The sequence below is a fragment of the Pararge aegeria genome, chromosome 6, assembly GCF_905163445.1.
Source record: "Pararge aegeria chromosome 6, ilParAegt1.1, whole genome shotgun sequence".
In the NCBI taxonomy this organism is placed as follows: domain Eukaryota; kingdom Metazoa; phylum Arthropoda; class Insecta; order Lepidoptera; family Nymphalidae; genus Pararge; species Pararge aegeria.
In genome coordinates, this window is record NC_053185.1 from 16,098,038 (window position 1) to 16,115,544 (window position 17,507).

General features: G+C 34.1%; 1 protein-coding gene across 3 annotated transcripts in view; it reads right to left on the reverse strand.

Moving 5' to 3' along the window:
• Positions 1 to 17,507, reverse strand: part of LOC120624290 (nitric oxide synthase-like protein) — a 170,211-nt gene that overhangs the window by 138,955 nt on the left and 13,749 nt on the right. The window contains exon 2 of one of the 3 annotated variants that reach the window (XM_039890748.1): positions 12,230 to 12,605. In XM_039890748.1, the coding sequence (XP_039746682.1) occupies positions 12,230 to 12,505 (276 nt within the window). In that variant the 5' untranslated portion in view covers positions 12,506 to 12,605. Of the gene's footprint in view, positions 1 to 12,229; positions 12,633 to 17,507 lie in introns of all 3 variants that reach the window. The other 2 variants (XM_039890747.1, XM_039890746.1) reach the window with 2 other exon arrangements.

The window sequence follows — 17,507 nt, forward strand, 5'->3', positions numbered from 1 at the left end:
ATCAATAATCTTAGTACTCATATCACGAGCTACGCTTACTTTGCGGCTAGATGGCGATGTGTGTATTGTCGTAGTATATTTATTTATTTATATAGTTCAGAAGAGTCAATCTTGTAAATCCGAAAAGTCTATTACGTTTGCCTAAATTGTTTCTAGCGCAACGTTAGTAGGAGGTCTCGGTTTCTATTTTATAATTATTCTTTAACGTAATAACATGCCTTTGCTGCAAACATACAAAATGCATAATTGGAAAAATCAGTTCTTTCCAAACAAAATCTGCGTAAGTTTATAACGCAGATTCTGTATCGAAAGATCGCTAGCAGTTCACAACTGTCAGAAACAAGGATCATATTGAATGTGGGAGGGCTGGAGAGTTTTCATTTCAGTAAGCCGCTTGGTTATTGGATAAGTCATCGAAGGTTGGATTGTATATAAAGCTACGATGTTGTACGTAAATCCGGCACGAGTACTGTACGTGACCTGTCAGGTTTGATATTATAAACAACATTCAGTATCTGAGACAGAATTTGAAACGCATACAAATGCAAAGAATACGTAATGTCATTCCAATGTTTACACCATTCGTGAGGATTCCGTATTGTTGAATACTGCCTTGTGAATATAAATATATGTTACGGTACGGTTTAGTAGTAGTACGGCTTTTTGTGACAGAGCTCGTCCGGGGTAGTACCGCTATGCTTATTTTTGCCGCCAAACAGTATTGCTGAGTGCCGGTATTTAGGGCGTGGTTGCTATTTTTAAAGGCCTATAAGGCTTAACATAACCGCATGGAGAGGCCCACCAGGCAAGCGCTACAGAGGCAGACCGTGTACTCGATGGGATGATGACATTAAGAAAATCGCGGGTCCACAATGGATCCAAATAGCTCAGGATAGGGAAAGATGGCAAGTCTTGGAGGAGGCCTTCACCGAAGAGGGTTCCTGATACATAAAAATTATACATAAAGTAATAATAGTTAAATAATAGATTAAGTAGTACATAATTCACTGTAGTTGTATAGTAGTTGTATAAGTTAAGTACAGGAAATTTATAAGGCTTAACATATACCTTAGGTTGATAGACACAGAGCGACGCTTTTTAGGCAATGGTTGTCTACCATCAGATGGAACATCTGCTAATTCCGTCAATTCATATTATAATTCGAATGGCGCAGTGGGCAGAGACACTGCTTTCTCAGTCCAAGCTCGTGGGTTCGATTCCCACAACTGGAAAATATTTGTGTGATGAACATGAATGTTTTTCAGTGTCTGGGGGTTTATCTGTGTATTATAAGTATAAAGTATTTATGTGTATTATATTCATTAAAAAATATTCATCAACAACCTTAGTACCCATAACGCTTACTTTGGGGCTAGATTGCGATGTGTGTATTGTCGTAGTATATTTATTTATTTATTAATGTAATAAGTAAACAAAAGCTCTCACAATAAATAAATAGTATATATTGTGAGAGCTTTTCTTTATTTATTACTATTTAATAAATATTCATATACTAAAAAGACATGATCATGATATGATATAGGTGGTACAAGTCGGCAACTACAGTGTTATATACCTTTTCATTTTTTTAAATGGAACACGCGTCATCTTATACGAACACTTTCCATGAGCTATATGTTTACTACGTACTGTATTATGTATAACCAAAAATAGTTTTAAAATAATAATCTAATAGCTCTACGATACAATTCACAAGTAAATTAGTTTTCCCCTATTCGCAGTCCTGAAAGAGGCAAGGAGACATGTGTTTAGAAAGTTATACCTATCGATAAAACTGTATGCGTATGGTTATAGTTGTTGCACTTTTCTATATTCATGTTAGAACGAGTGGTTCGTGTACGTTACTGAACGGCCCACTCTTACGTATTCATGTTTCGATGTACCGCCCGTAATAGTTATTTATGCAACTGTTGTATTATAATGGGTATTAAAGCCCCAATGTGGGTTTAAGATAACAGTATCACATTAGTTTTAATACCAAATAATCAACAGTTTCATACAACAACCACAACATGAATTCTCTATAAAAGATTCTGATATCGAAGAAAAATGGCGGGAATTATATAACCTCCTTTTTTTACGGAGCGCGTCGTTTTGGTAGTGAAACGCGCGATAATGACAATGTTCTTTTTTGAAATTTATACAGATACCACTAATAATCTGGCTGTCTGTTGAGTAAATCCTTTGCGCAGTAGGGATTGAAAAAAAACAAAGGAGCGTTATTATGAAATTCAGTACAACATTATACCATCCGTTTGGTCATTATTACGGTTATTAGGGCATTTGGTGTTTTAATGTTGGCAATAACCTAACTTTTCAAAATCTTTTTTGAGGATTTAAAGCATTGAAGTAAATAAAATTACTAGGCTGTATCGCAAACCCAACAAAACCGTTAAACAGAATATTATTTCATAGCATTTTTATGAGGAAGAAGCTCTTGAGGTGGTTACGGCAGTAAACTTCCGTTCGAACGTTTCGGTCGGAGAACCCTGAAAAACTGTACAATTTAGATATATCAAGGGCTTATTCGGGTCTCTTCAGAACATAAAATGGAGTTTAACGGCATCGGCTATCCCGCCTTTATTATTTGTTTTATAGACCTCCTTTATTTTTGTTTATCCGGCTACACGTACCCCCAATCTCTAAATGAAAGGTACATCTCGTTAAAGTGTTCTGTATAGCGTACTTTGTGGATTAAATTGGTATTTAGAATATCCTTTTGCTATATGTGGCCTTTCGTTAAATACAAAAGCTTTTGGCAGTAAATTTTGAACCTTTACGCAAAAACTCTACCATTGCTCTTGGTATTAACTTCGTATCACTTTTGAGAAAATTTGTATGCAAATTATTAAATGATTGGCCTGAAATATTTGCACAGTGTTCCTGAAAAACAAGTGCGCTGATTTTGATACAGTTTTGCTCACAGATAATCCTATAAGAGTTTGCTGTGGAAGATATAATTTTATTACTTATGGTTTTTGCGCTTTTTATTATTAATGGGATATCGATAAATAAAATAAGTATCAAGTTTCAATCATATTTCTATGTGCTTCCACGATTAGCATTGCTTGCATATACGCCAAGTGTGATTATTAGAAAATACGACCGTAGATTTATAACATTCATACTTATTCAAGCCCTAACAATGTACTTACTTACTAACAAATGAATATTTAAAAATAACGCAATAAAAAAATGAATTACACCACCACGAAATAAGAGTTTGTGAGGAAATTGGAGGAAGGAATTATCGTGAAATTTCCTAATATTATCGTAAATAGTAAATTAATATAATTCTGAATTTGAATTGAATTCTGTCAAGAATTTTAAGTAGCATGACATTTACAATGATTACAACTGCAATAAAGCCAAACAACATAAAACTGTATAGCAGCCAATTAACTTTGTCGACGTTTTCGTTTTAATGAAATCATTTTAATTAAAATATATAATGTACATTGTAATGCTTACAGGCCTATTAGTATCGTTTACGATTCAACTGAATTATAGAACAATGTTTCATAGTACTCTTATAGTGGAAATATCTTTTTGTGACAGAGTTCGTCCGGAGTAGTACTAACACCGTGCTTATTTCTCCCACCAAGTAGCATTGCTGTGGTCCAGTCGGAACGGCTTGGTTGCTGGTATAATGACAAGCACATGAGACTTAACAATAAACAGACGGGCAGATAGAAAAACGGAATAAGGGCACGGAACAATGCTTGGCTCGGTCAAAAATCCGCACAGTATTTTTTAATTTGCGATATTGAAAACAGTTCGTTTTCTCCAAAGTGGACTCGTTTTCTCCAAAGTGGACTCGTTTTCTCTTAGTATTTAGATGTTTTTCTATGTGATAACTTCCACAATATTCAAATGTAGTTTCAAAGTTTCGATAAATAAGTTTTTGCATCAGTTATATCATCAACATCATTATAACTCAGGCCCGCTACAGGACACGGGTCTTCTTTCAGAATGCGAATGGTGTAGGCCTTAGTAGGTAAACCTCACATGCGTAAGGCAAAATCGGTTGTAACATTTAAAAACACGGTGAAAGCATATTATCTTGCTTATTAATGACGAATTTTTTTACCTTGTTTATATTTATTTTTATAATCTATATGTTCTTAAGTATGTATGTATGATTGAGTATATATTAGTTTATTATTTATATTAATTTATTATATTTTTCTTATTTTCGCAATTTTGTTTATGTTTTTGTATTTAGCTATTTGAATGTATGTTTTCAATAATTTGGCACCACCTGTCCGCTCTAGCTCATCTGTTCCTAATCTAAAGATTGCCTGGTTGAGATCGCTACTAAGCGGTAAGGTCGCCTTTTGTATTCTTCTGTCTTTGTATTTCTATTGTTCTTTTATTTTCCTAACTTCATAGTGGTGTACAAATAAACAGTTAAAGTAAGATAAAGAATATGTGCTTGAGAACATTATGGAGAACTCTGAAGCAGCAAGTTTGCTCACAATGTACTCGTTCATAGTAAAAACATCTGATATTTACATCGGTCAATAAAAAACGCACATAGCTCCGAAAAGTTCGTTGTAATTTTTTTTATAAATTAGGTACTATAATGCCGCTGTTTCTACAAACCCTGTATTTAAATAATACGACCACAGTATTGCCAGCTTTGTATCTTAGACCAAGCCAACTAAGCTGCAAGCCAGTTTGTGCTTTCACTTTAATTAGCTTATTAACGCTCTTTATTTTACCGCCATCAATTTAAAAAGTTTCTCACTAAGTGGGTTCTTACCACCCTAATACCAAATTATTTGCAGAATTAAAACTTGGGACCTTTTTAATTAAACTTATACCGCGTTTTTCTTTTAAAACCAACTATAACGTTTTATGAATAGGTATTAGATTTTTTTGAGAGAAGTTTCTTTAAAATGGCACAACGACCTCGAGAACCGTTTTTGTGTGCCATTTAAAATTTTTGATTTAAGCGTTTTTTAAAGAATTATGAAGATACATTTTCACAAGTTTGACAAACTTTATTATTATTTTAAGAATAATGAACTTTTTTGAATAAACATAATAATATTTTTTATACATTAAAAATGCATATAATAATTTTACGGAACCGACAGGATTTGAACCTGCGACGCTCTGGCAATCGCGGCCTTAAATATTGATAATTCCTCCAAGTGTGGGTAAAAACACTAATAAAAATTCTAAAAATTAAAAAATAAACAAATAATAACGTAATAATATATCTATTATGGCGTAACAAAAACCCAATCGGGTTTATCTGTTCTCCGGTATCCATCGTTCAGCGCTCGGAATTATGAGTATGGATAAGTATTTTTAAAGCTGCATACAAAATATTATGGATGAGTGAGGGTAGTTAAAAAAAAATATCGTACTTCATCGTTTGAGTAAACTTTACACAGGATGTTCCGGCTATAATAAGGGCTGGCTGAAAACCAGTGCTGCGCTTTTTAGTACGCAGCTATACTAAGCCTGCTGCTTTGTCACACATTTTTACTTTAATAAACTTAAAACACAAATGTAACATTTTACAAATTAGTGTTGTGTGATAATAAAGATTTTTCTTTCTTTCTTTCTTTTCTTCTAGATATTTTTATATTTTTTTGTTAACTGTTTAACTTATTTTAACATTTAAACTAGCTTTTTAATACTAAATTAATATCTGGCCTTTTTAGTATTGGCCGTTTCAAAGATTTGTAGTCGCTTCAATACATTCGCTCAATTAGTATTTTAATCAATAATAACGACATATTTGATTTACCCTTATATTATAAATATTCCCTGCGGCTTCGCCCGCGTAAATTTCGGGACGCAACGTACATAGTCTACACCTATAGACATAAAAGAGATTTTCGAAAACATTTTTTTATCTTTCGTACAATTTTGTATTTTTTTTTTAATAAAAAGTATCCTATATTACTTCTGATACCTCTAAGAATACGTGTACAAAGTTTCATGATGTTCGGTTAAGTAGTTTTCGCGCGAAAGCGTAACAAACATACATACATTCTCATTTATAATATTAGGAAGGATATTCACTTAAATACTACCTTCTTAATATTGACAGATAAAACCCAGTACTTCACATCCCGCTCTATTCGGAAATCGAACTTTGAACCTCGTGATCCATTGTGGATTAATAACTACTAGGCCAACGCAGATAAATGCAAGACAAGACTCTAAAACACCAGGGACAAGTGGTGTAACCTTTAACAATAAATCTGGAAGTATCTCGCACTTAGCCTACGAACGGCTACGTAAAAGCTTTATTCCTTCCAACGACTTATTGTATTATTTATCCGTTCAGGATCTTATAGACTTACTAAGCGGTGTCTCAATTGAATTGTAAAACATTATCTGAACAAATGATGGCTTTACGTGATTGATTTTGTTCTGAACAGGATACCTTAGGATTATCCAATTTTAGTACATACTTATCAAATATTTAAACCAAAGAAAAAGCAATAAAAAAATATTTGAAAGAAATAAAGAAAAGGTACAATAGGAGGCCTTATCGCTTAAAAGCGATCTCAAGCAAGCTACAAAAGTACATGAAGTTAATATGACGGGTTAGGGTGTACACCAAATAATACTTAAATAATAAACATTAATTACAAAAAAAGATAAATAATAATAAATTATTTATCGTAATTAATTAATAAAATACACTAAATTTCACTTCTATACGTACACATATGATATAAAAAATATAATAGATTATACTTATATATCATATAGAAGCCAGAAAGGAAAAGGAGAAAAAAAGAGACTGTATTAAAACACGCTGAAAAAGAGGGAAAAATCAAATAAAATAAAAAGGAAATGATAAATTTATTATAATATTGGATACACATAAGGTGGTAAAAAGTGTTTTTTAAGTAGTTGTTTGAAGTAAGTATGGAAGTGATCTAAGTATAGACAATTATTGTAAAAGTCGTACGCTCCAATAGTTTTGCATTATGCTCACAGGCTATTTGGAAAACTATGTGAAAATAGAAACTTTTGCCTATAATTTCATTATTAAGTAAATTACGATAATGAAACAACGGAAAGTTAAAATATTTAGTAGATAAGCCGTCTGAATTGCGACGCACCGAAACACACTGCAAGCGTACATACAGTACGTGTCCTGTCTTTGAAATAGCCTACACCCGCCTTTCGTCCCGCGTACAAACTAAATAGTTTTTCTTTTTTTAATCCAACAGAAACTGCTGAGTTTGCATTTTCTATTACATGTCCGTTTAACATATTGGACAGAAGCAGGCGCAGGTTACTTTTGCTAAATTGAATATGTTATGAAAATTAAGCTTAATTTGTTATAGTCCGTGAAAAGCAGGAGAATCTGTATGGTGTAATTTATAATTTCCTCATTACTCCACATGGGGAGTAAATGACTCTGAAATGCTAACGTTTTAATGATAATAATGACTTTGAAACCAATAATACTCCGTAGCACTTGTAAGTGCCATATATTAAGAGTAATCGAAAGTCAAAAATATAAGAGTTATCAAAAGTCAAAATAGCCGCCATCACTTTGCGCCATATTGGGCCAATAAAAGATGTTGCAAAGTTTTTTAAATGTCGTTTTGCGCTACAACTAGTCGGTGAATACAGATAGTTGCAAACAAGATCATAGACTCCAGATACATCTGATTAGCATAGATACGCTGATAAACTTGTTATCGATGCACAGATCTTAACTACGTCGGTTGGTCTTGTCTGAACTATGCGTGAATGGAGCTTCATCAAGCCTCAAACAATAAGCATTCTATTCTATTGACTATCGTCAGCATAGTATATTGTTCGGTCTATGGCAAACTTTGCTTCTAGGCTGTGTAGAGCTTCGTAAGATGGAACCAATTTGATCTTAGTTAATAAGAACTCACTTAGCGCAACGTCTTCTTCCCAGGTAACGAAAGGTTGCACCGTAATGAGTTATGACTTGACTGACTAACATATTGACTCATTGAGCTGTGTCAGTAACTCTAGTCCTTCTACGAATCTCCTCATTTCTGATTTGCACACCAAGAGATAATACAAGCATATCTCTCTCTATCGTCTGCTTAGTGACTCTGAGACTCAATCCCGTTTCAGAGCCATAAGTCTTCACTGTGAACAAGCACTTTTCGAATACCCTGGTCTTTAGGCACTGACTTTTCTCGAACGCTGCCCATCCGAATTGGATTCGGCGGCTCTTAGCTTTATTATATTAGGTAGGAATAAATGATATATTTAATGAAAAAAAAAATTATTGCGTTCCATTTCGCACCCGGGACGCGCCTCTAACTTTTCCTAGATATGTAGTTTAATCTCGCATGCCGTGCTTATTGTGAGAAGCCTAGCAATTCGCACTTGACCACCGTTCTGAGAAGTAACTCTCTAAGTCTGTGTACTCAGTAGCAAGTCGGTAATAGGTTGATGATGACGATAAATAATCTCTCTTTTATGCATAAAGTCAGTAAATTTTAAATATAAGTTAAAATACTCGAGGTAATATACTTAGAATTTATATAGACGGTTGACTCTCAGACTATACGTACAACATAAACCCAGTTACGAAGCCAATGATCCTCTATTGTGGGTCATGTACGTGAGGGGACAGCTGTTCATTTCATTGTAAAACGTAGTCGGATTGAAAGATATATAAAGCTTTGCATTAAGGATAACTTTAATATTTAGTAACAAAAAAAAAATTGCTATTCTTTTGTCGTCTATCTCTCTAATACCTAAACGAGCAAACGTCAATCCGTTACTGGCATAGTTCAGCGAATCGTGAAGCTGAAGTGGCAAATAGCTCGGAGAACCGATGGACGTTGGAGTCTTAATGTGCTGAAATTGGCGATTCCGCATCGGTAAACGTACGCTGCGTTTGCTGCGGCCCCCAACGAGGTGGACAGACGACATCAGGCGAGTCGCTGGGAGCCACTGGAGGCAAGCGGTCAAGGACCGTGGATTGTGGAACTCCCTACAAAAGTCCTATCTCCAGCATTGGACGTCAATTAGTTGAGGATAATGGTGAATCCAAAAGAGTACAAAATTTTTTTAAAAATCGGAGTTATTAAACAAGTCAAAGAACAAAATCTAATAATGCCTCAATCAATACGAAACCAGTTTATATACGTTGAATAGTTAATTTATATGTTGAAAGTATAACTACACTATGAAATTATAATAGCATCATATTATCATAGTGCAATTTAAGTGATGAAGTTTTAAAAACTTTACATGACAATCTACTTATATGAAAAGAGTGCGCTTCGCTTTAACAAGATAAATAACGATAAGTCACATAGCATGCTTGCTATAAGTGTGGAATCACATTCACTTTACAACACGCTCAGTCATTTTGCAGCAGTATTTCACCCAAATTTCCTTTTTTTGTTTTAATATTTAACGGACAAAGCTGATGGCCCACCTAAAGGTAAGTGGAAAACCATCGCCTATAAACATAGTAACACTTCACAAAACACTGCGTAACTATTCTAACATTACGACAAGGTTTGTGTGTGATAAATAAAGCCTATAGATTTAAGAGACGTTTTGAAACGTAGTTTTTGATTTGTTTTATTATTAGCTGTTGCCCGCGACTTCGTCTGCGTTTGATTTATTTTTTTGGTGTGGCATTCATTCAATTTGGTTGTAATTCTAAAAAGATTTAAAGTATTCAGTATCGCTAAGCCTTAAATGAGGGGTTTGCTGGTGTCCGCTGAGGAGGTCTGACCTCTACCTCTAACCACATTCATCAGATCTACACAAAGTTTGGGCAAAATTAAACACAAATTATAACCTCTATAGTACAAAGATAATTATTTAAACCGGTTATAATTTTTCGGTGTTGTCTCCCCCAAAGGAACCGAGCTTAATGTCGGGATAAAAAGTATCCTATATTACTCCTAACACTTAAAGAATATGTGTACAAAGTTTCATGAGGATCGGTTAAGTAGTTTTTCGTGAAAGCGTAACAAACAAACTTACATTGACATTTATAATATTAAGTACTATCCCTACTTAATATTATAAATGTCAATGATTAGGACTAGCTGTTTTTTACGTTTATTACGTTTTTTTTATTAATCCGTGAGATTAATTTGTTTTTCTAGGATAAAAATTAGCCTATGTTACTCTCCGTCCTTACAACTAACTAGATACCAAAAATCAAGTTGATCGGTTGCTTAGTTATGACGTGAAGGAAGAACAAACAAACAAACAAACACACTTTCGCATTTATAATACAAGTAAAGATATTCTTCAACCATTCCATTCCAACAGAACCGTTTAAAGCAAAATGCTAAAGTCTAAAAGAAAGAAACAAAGTATACTTTATTACATACCAAGAACAATAACAATATTTTAAATATACAACGTGTAAATGAAAACCGAAATAATATTTCACATGCTTTAGAAGTGTAGTCTTAATTCTTATGGACTGTCTCCGAGACTTATCTGTGAAACATAATAGTAAAACATAATAGTTTTTAAGTAAACCACTGCTTTAGTTTTTACTAAAAGAAATCTGATACATCCATATCTAACCACACGTCACCAAAATTGAAATCATCTGACACCTGTCACTTTTTTTGTTGCGTCGCGTAGCGTATGTACACGCGCATGTGTCAGTCTTTTATCTTTAATAGGGTTGTCATAAATAAACACTTCGAATGGTTTGAATACGTTTGTATGGAAAAATAAATATGCATATTTTGATTTAATATTTTTACAGGGTGATTCCTTATGAAATATACGTATGCATCTTTTAATATTATTTCTTAATTCTGTTACACGTTGTATGTAGAAACTATGTTACTTATGTTTAAATTATGAATTCTCTCTATAAATCATAGAACAATTTGGCGTAACGTATACCAAATTATAAACGTTAACACAATTTAATTTGTATCGATCTCATTAATGTTTATTCATCCATACGAACGGGAAAACCGACAAAAGCCTTTCTATTGTGTTGTGGTTTAACTGATATAGAGACAAAGCACACACACGAGCGGATGTTTCACGAGGAGAGGATAACTACACTGTTCATTTGTTTGTTGTGCCATCAAACACACTCGTTACAACTGGTGGCCAAATTACATTTACCGATTTTAATCCATGCCCCTAATCGGTTATCACGCGACACCGTTCCTGAGCGCTAAATCGTTTAGCGGCACAACTTTGTCGACATCCTTACTGACAAAGTCCTTACCCACAGAGACGTGCCTCCCACAAAACCAGACCAGAGAAATGTCAGAAATTGCAAATTATCAAATATTTCGAGTTTTAGTCAACCACATCATCCAATATTATCCTAGTGTTGAGACAGAAGACCTGTGCTCAGTAGGAGCACAGGTCTTCTGTCTCAAAATAGATATGGTTTAGACCTACCACGCTGCTCTAATGCAGGCTGGTGGGCAGTTTCAAGCGCAGTTTAACTTATTATCAATAAATATTTATTATCTTCAGAAAAAAATCGCAAGACATTTTATAATTGTAATCCACAGAGTAGGTGAGGATGAGAAATAATAATTATTATTGGTAAAATCTTTATTTGTATAAAGTGCGACTAAAATAATAATGAAATAAATTAATTCCGTGTTCAAAATAGATCAAACTTTTCAATGACACAGCTTAGTAAATAGCTGAATAGGTTAGATGAATTCAGTAGTGACATATTTGTTGAGATGAAATTGAAGAAATAAAGCTGTACACCGGAAAGATATGAAACAGAGTAAACGACCTTAAAACCTTAGTTAAAATCACAGAATAAGTTATATTTAAAGTTTAAATTTAGATCACAAACTATATTTTTTATTGGGTTAAACATTTGTTAATTTCACGACTGTTATTTCTGGTACCATAACTATTACAAATATTGATAAGACCTTGCATTCTTAGTACGAGACCTATTAAAAACCTTATATATATTTCTCATCTCGAAATTGATATCGTTTATAAGGATAACAGCGAAAATGCCGCCAAATATGCGAGAAGTACTACAGTAAAAGTTTGATTTGTTAGTTTAATGTTCCCGTTCGTTTCGTTGTACTTGAAAAATAAACCACTTTTCTGTAGAGGTAGATTTATAGAGATCCTTTAAGTAGTTTTTTTTTGCTATATTTGTTTACATCAGTCCTAGTAAAATAGCTTTTCTTATGACCTTAGATAACTGTAAAATAAGTTTTTCAATTTAAGTATATATAATGAGACTTACCAAGATACTGTTGCCATACAGCGTGTCGTAAGACTCTGCTTTCGAAGCGACATTTCTCAGCTTGCAGGGCTTCTTTAACGGCGGTGGAGGTTGAGCTGGACATTGTTTGTGGGAGGGAGATGGCTGTTGGTTTTCGCCACCTCCAGAAGCAACTCCCACGTGATTTGAGCTCGACTTAGTGTCCTTTTCTTTCACCAACTTACTATTATGGGTCAGATTGTTCTTAGTAAAGTTCCCGAGCTGCTCGAACATGCTCGATAGGTGTTGGGACATCATTTTGGTGGTGGGGGGTAATGCACTCAAAACTCAACCGAATTCAAATAAGCGTAAGTGCATGACTGTCCTATCGAAAGTTTTTTAATACTTTGTTCGCTTACTAGAGACATCACACTTCTGAAACGAGCTGAAAATTCGTCTCTAATGCCATTTTCTTTAATAATAATATATAAATTTAAAAATTTAAAAAACCACGACTTTTAATTAACTGTATATTATTCTACAAGTCCAACCTTTTCATTTGATACCCATAATGAGGTAGTTGTGAAAAAAAAAGTAATCCGACATTTTGTAGCGGCGGCCATCTTGGACCGATTTACAACAAGCATAGTTACGAGTAAAAACACTCCCAACTAATTCACCTCTCAAACAAAAACAAATTAAAATTAAGTCGGTAGCTCCGTTCGGGAAATAGGTTTCCATCGACAGACACACACACAGACAAACTTCTAACACCCAGTCCTTTATGTCGGGTGTTAAAAAAGTTACAACATATTGTTATAGTAGCAATTTCTAACAATATAAAAACAAATAAAAACTTTCTGTTTCCATTTGTATCTTACGGCCAATCAACTTTTGTAGCACAGAGGTACTGAATAAATTTGAAATTTAAACAGATTCCTTCATGAAACTTTTACTAGTCTCTTGAATCCATGTATATACTCGTAATGATTTAGTTGATATTTTATTTCTACCTTAATATATCATAAGCATTGAAGCATTATTATTTTATCATCGCACAGAAACAACGTTTTCCGCAACTAAAGCTAAACTAGGATTCAGTGTAATGACAGGGTCATGAGATAATGACGTCACGGGCCTCGACTGCCATGCAATCCCGGTTACTGCCATGCAAAGTTACCGTACAGCTATTATTGTTAGGTCAAATTCGTCTTGAAAAATAAAGCATTTTTCTGTGAAGATATTTTTATAGAGGTAACATAATAATAGTTTTTTTAGATGTATTTAGAAACGTTATTCGAAATAATTTTCGTTTATACTAGCTATATGAGTCCTTCTAAAATAGGCTTTCTTATAATCTGCCGATGATTGTAAAAATGATCACTAATTTTGCGAAAATTTTTCAATAAAATAATGGACGCTACCTAAATTAAACAAATTCCTTAGACCATCATACTCATTATGCGGCACTTTTTTCTTCTATAATGAGGTAGCATTAATTGAGCTGAGTTTGTTACAGAGTGATATCGCATTTTGTTGGATTACTATGACAAAGTTCTTTACTAACTTTGATAAGATCTGACATAGAACCTTGTAATAGAGACAGCAATTTGTCACGCGTCTTGTTGCAAGAAGATGAGTGATGATGCCACTGGGCCCGCTCTAGTATAAAGCTAGTAAGAACTTAGAAAATATCTAGTGGAAAATCATTACCTTTGAAAATAATTTAGCTCAAAACCCGTACCTTCTTCAAAAGTTTTTGAGGTATTAGTTTAAATTACTGATGAGGTCAATACGATACTCTAAAAATTAGGTTTCTTACCTTTTTCTCATAATATTTATTTTAATTCACAAAAAAACCACTAAAAAGAAAGAAATAAATATTTCCTTCAACATTATTAAGTCGGTGCCAAGTAAAATGCCTTATATAAAGTATATATAAATAAGTAATTTACTTCATTATACGGAAGCGCCACTAGTGGACTACGTATTATTGTATAGTTTCGGTGGTCATCCTTAGTAAGACATCATAAGTTTGACGTAGCTAAATGGTACTTTTCGAAAGAAAATGCTCGAGTTGTATTAAATATTGGAGTCGAGATTAAAAAGTTGAGATTATTAAAAATACGTGTATACCTAATTGCGGAGTAATCGCTTAACAAATATACAAAAAAAACACACACAGTCGAATTGAAAACCTCCCGTTTCTCGTTAAGTCGGTTGAAGAAATGGTAACATGTCCTTCAACTTTGTCCATCTACCATCTGAAAATGCTCATAATTCAGCCGGGCTAGCACAGGCAGGTGACAAAAATTATATCCCCCGATTATATCCCCTGACAAGGAATATAATTAACGTGACCACCTGCTAAAGGACGGGAACACCCGTGCTTTAGGTAAAATTTACCCCCGTTTATTTTAACGCATAAATTATTTGGATACTATTTCCACTTGTGCGCCAATGCTCTGAGTTGATAAAGCTGTGGGAGAAGATACATTTTTTATCCTTTCCCCGGGGAGATAATTGTCTCTTGCACATGCTAGCCGTGCAGGATAAGAGTTCTAGATAATTAATCATTAACTTTGCTAAAGAGGCAAAAACGGGTTCATCAAGTTGTTGAAGTAGAGATTTTATGAGCATGAAATTTAGCACACTCTTAAGAAATGAGTAGGAAGTAGTAGTTCTTAACGAATCCTAATACATTTTGTCAAAAGGAAAGCCCCTAATACCTCTCGGTTCGGTTCAAACGAAAGGATCATCTCACTATCCGAGAGCTTGGCAGAAACGCTGGGCAAAATAATAATATAATGAAGCAATATTTTGAAAGCGTTTTTACGAAACAAAGCCTCTGTAATAATAGTACTCAAAGTTGCGACAAAAAGACCGTTCCCATTGTCTTGCGTTCGCCGTTCGTTGTTCGGAATATGATTTTTTCAGGAATATTATTTTGTGTTCATTAATTTTTAAATTTAATGTCTTCGACTTCGTTATTTAAAAAAATACATAAAATGAATCTGTGCCAATTGAATAACCTACATCATATCAACTGACAACAATACTTTTTTTAATTTTATATAATGACCTATAAAATATTCTGTTCACCACGAAAATGCCTTTTCTCGTTCGCGCTATTTAAAAAAAGCCAACAATAGATCCATTTTGCCTTATAATGTCTGTCAGGAATGCATGTTTTAGATTAATCTTTCTAAATTGAAATGCAGATAACGTCCTCATTTTCATCTCTGAGCGGATGAAGTCGACACGAAAAGACACTAGGTTTTTACAAAAAGTCGCAAAACTTCTTAGGCAACAGTGGAAACGAATTCAAAGAAAGCAGATCGCACTAAACTTGCCTTATCTTGTCAAAGTTTGGGATGACACTTATCTACTTTCACTTCGCGAATCGATGGCGGTCCAATATTTATTGACGACGTGATAATGTCGCCTTCACATAAAACATGAACGGGACATTTGTATAACAATCATAAGTGTCACGTATAAAAGGAATTGTTACGCTACACACTTAAATAAAGATTCTTAGAATATAACATATGAGTAGTGTTGTTACGCGACATTTAAGTTGAGATTCTGGATTCAAATTTAAAGCTATCCACATCCGTTCAGGTATGTTTATTTTTTTTATCATAATCATAATTTTGCTGCTTCCATCACTTTAGTGGAAATAACCTGCTTCACTTTATTTTTTTATTCAAGTTATATTTTTTAAGCAGCGTTAGGAAAAAACAATGGGAGTGAATTTATACGATGTAACGAAATGCGCGTGCACATGGTTACACGATTTTAACAGGATGAAGGTAGTTGCGAAACCGTGTGAGAGGGGAATACATCGTCCGCCAGCTCACTTTGTACGATGCGCGCACACATTGTCACAAAAAACCGACATCCTAAAGTTAGCTCCAGTCGACATTTTAGTTTAATTGATTCAACTGTACAAAAATCTCAAATTTTTATGTTCAGTGAAACTTGGTGGTGGCAAATGCTCAGATATCCAAGCTCGATTTTGGCTTCCTTTTTGGGTTAAGTGAGTTCGATCCCCGGCAAGCAACTATTGTTACATAATCATTCCAATCAAAATAAAAATAACTATTGTTACATAATTATTCCAATAAAAATAACTATTGTTACATATTCATTCCATTAAAAAAAAAAAAAACTATTGTTACATACTCATTCGAATGCAAACATAAGACTTAAGTAGCTATCGCATTTGGAACTAGTAAATTGCTAGCATCTGCTAACTGAACTAGTAAAGTTAGTGAGAGGATCGTTACACCTTGAGTTGTTTATTGCTTGCTAGTTTTGCAGTTTGTCTTCAATAGTCACATTAGTTTGCCACTCAGTTGCTAACTTACAAAGCTGTTGGACAGCGGGCGAACTACGGAGGTATTAGTTAATAGTTTTATATGTAACTAGCTGCCCTGCGCAACTTCGTCTGCACCAAATCGGTTACTACCGGTTTTAATATCTTAAAAAAACCTAGAACCTAATATGAGCGTAACTTTTTGCCTTTCCGGAACGTGTCCACTAACACTTTAAACTGGTAAATGGTATTAAAGTTCAAATTGACTTTTAAGTATTATTACGAATTGTTAGTAGAAAAAAGGGTTGTTTTTAGAATTTTTCAGGCAATTTTTCAAACTTTTCTATTAAGAATTGTCTTCGTACTTCAAGGAATATTCTTAAAAAAATAATTAGCGAAATCGGTTCAGCTGCTCTGGATATTTGCGCTTAGGAAAAATAAAACACATTCATCGATTCATTTGTTAGCAGGTAATGTTAAAAGTACATTACCTTGAAAAGGCAGTGATCGGGAAGCTTTGTCTGAACACCAAAGTCTCTAAGTCTATAACCAATGAGTGTTGCCAGACATGACCTAACATGGGATGGCATGACATGGCTTAAAAAATGATCACTAAATAATGTTTATTTCAACATTGGAATTAAAAAGCAGATTATGTAACTCGGTCATAAAACCTATTTTATCATCGACTTAAACACCCTCGACTTCGACTCGGGGAATTAACATCTAGGGTGCAATAGATTGTTTAATGCCAAGATCTATCATCTAGCTATGCGTCGTCTCCGGGATAACCTGTGACGGGTGTGTCAGTTTTATGAAACCTTTACGAACACCTATTCAGAGTTACGTGGCATCGTACCAGAACGCTAAATTGCAAGGCACGTCTTTGTCAGTAGGATAGAAGCTAACCAAGGACTTTTAAATGGAAGCTAACCAGCTCAGGTATTATAAATTCCTAAATTGCCCTGCTGGAGATCGAACCTGGGACCTTCAACTGAT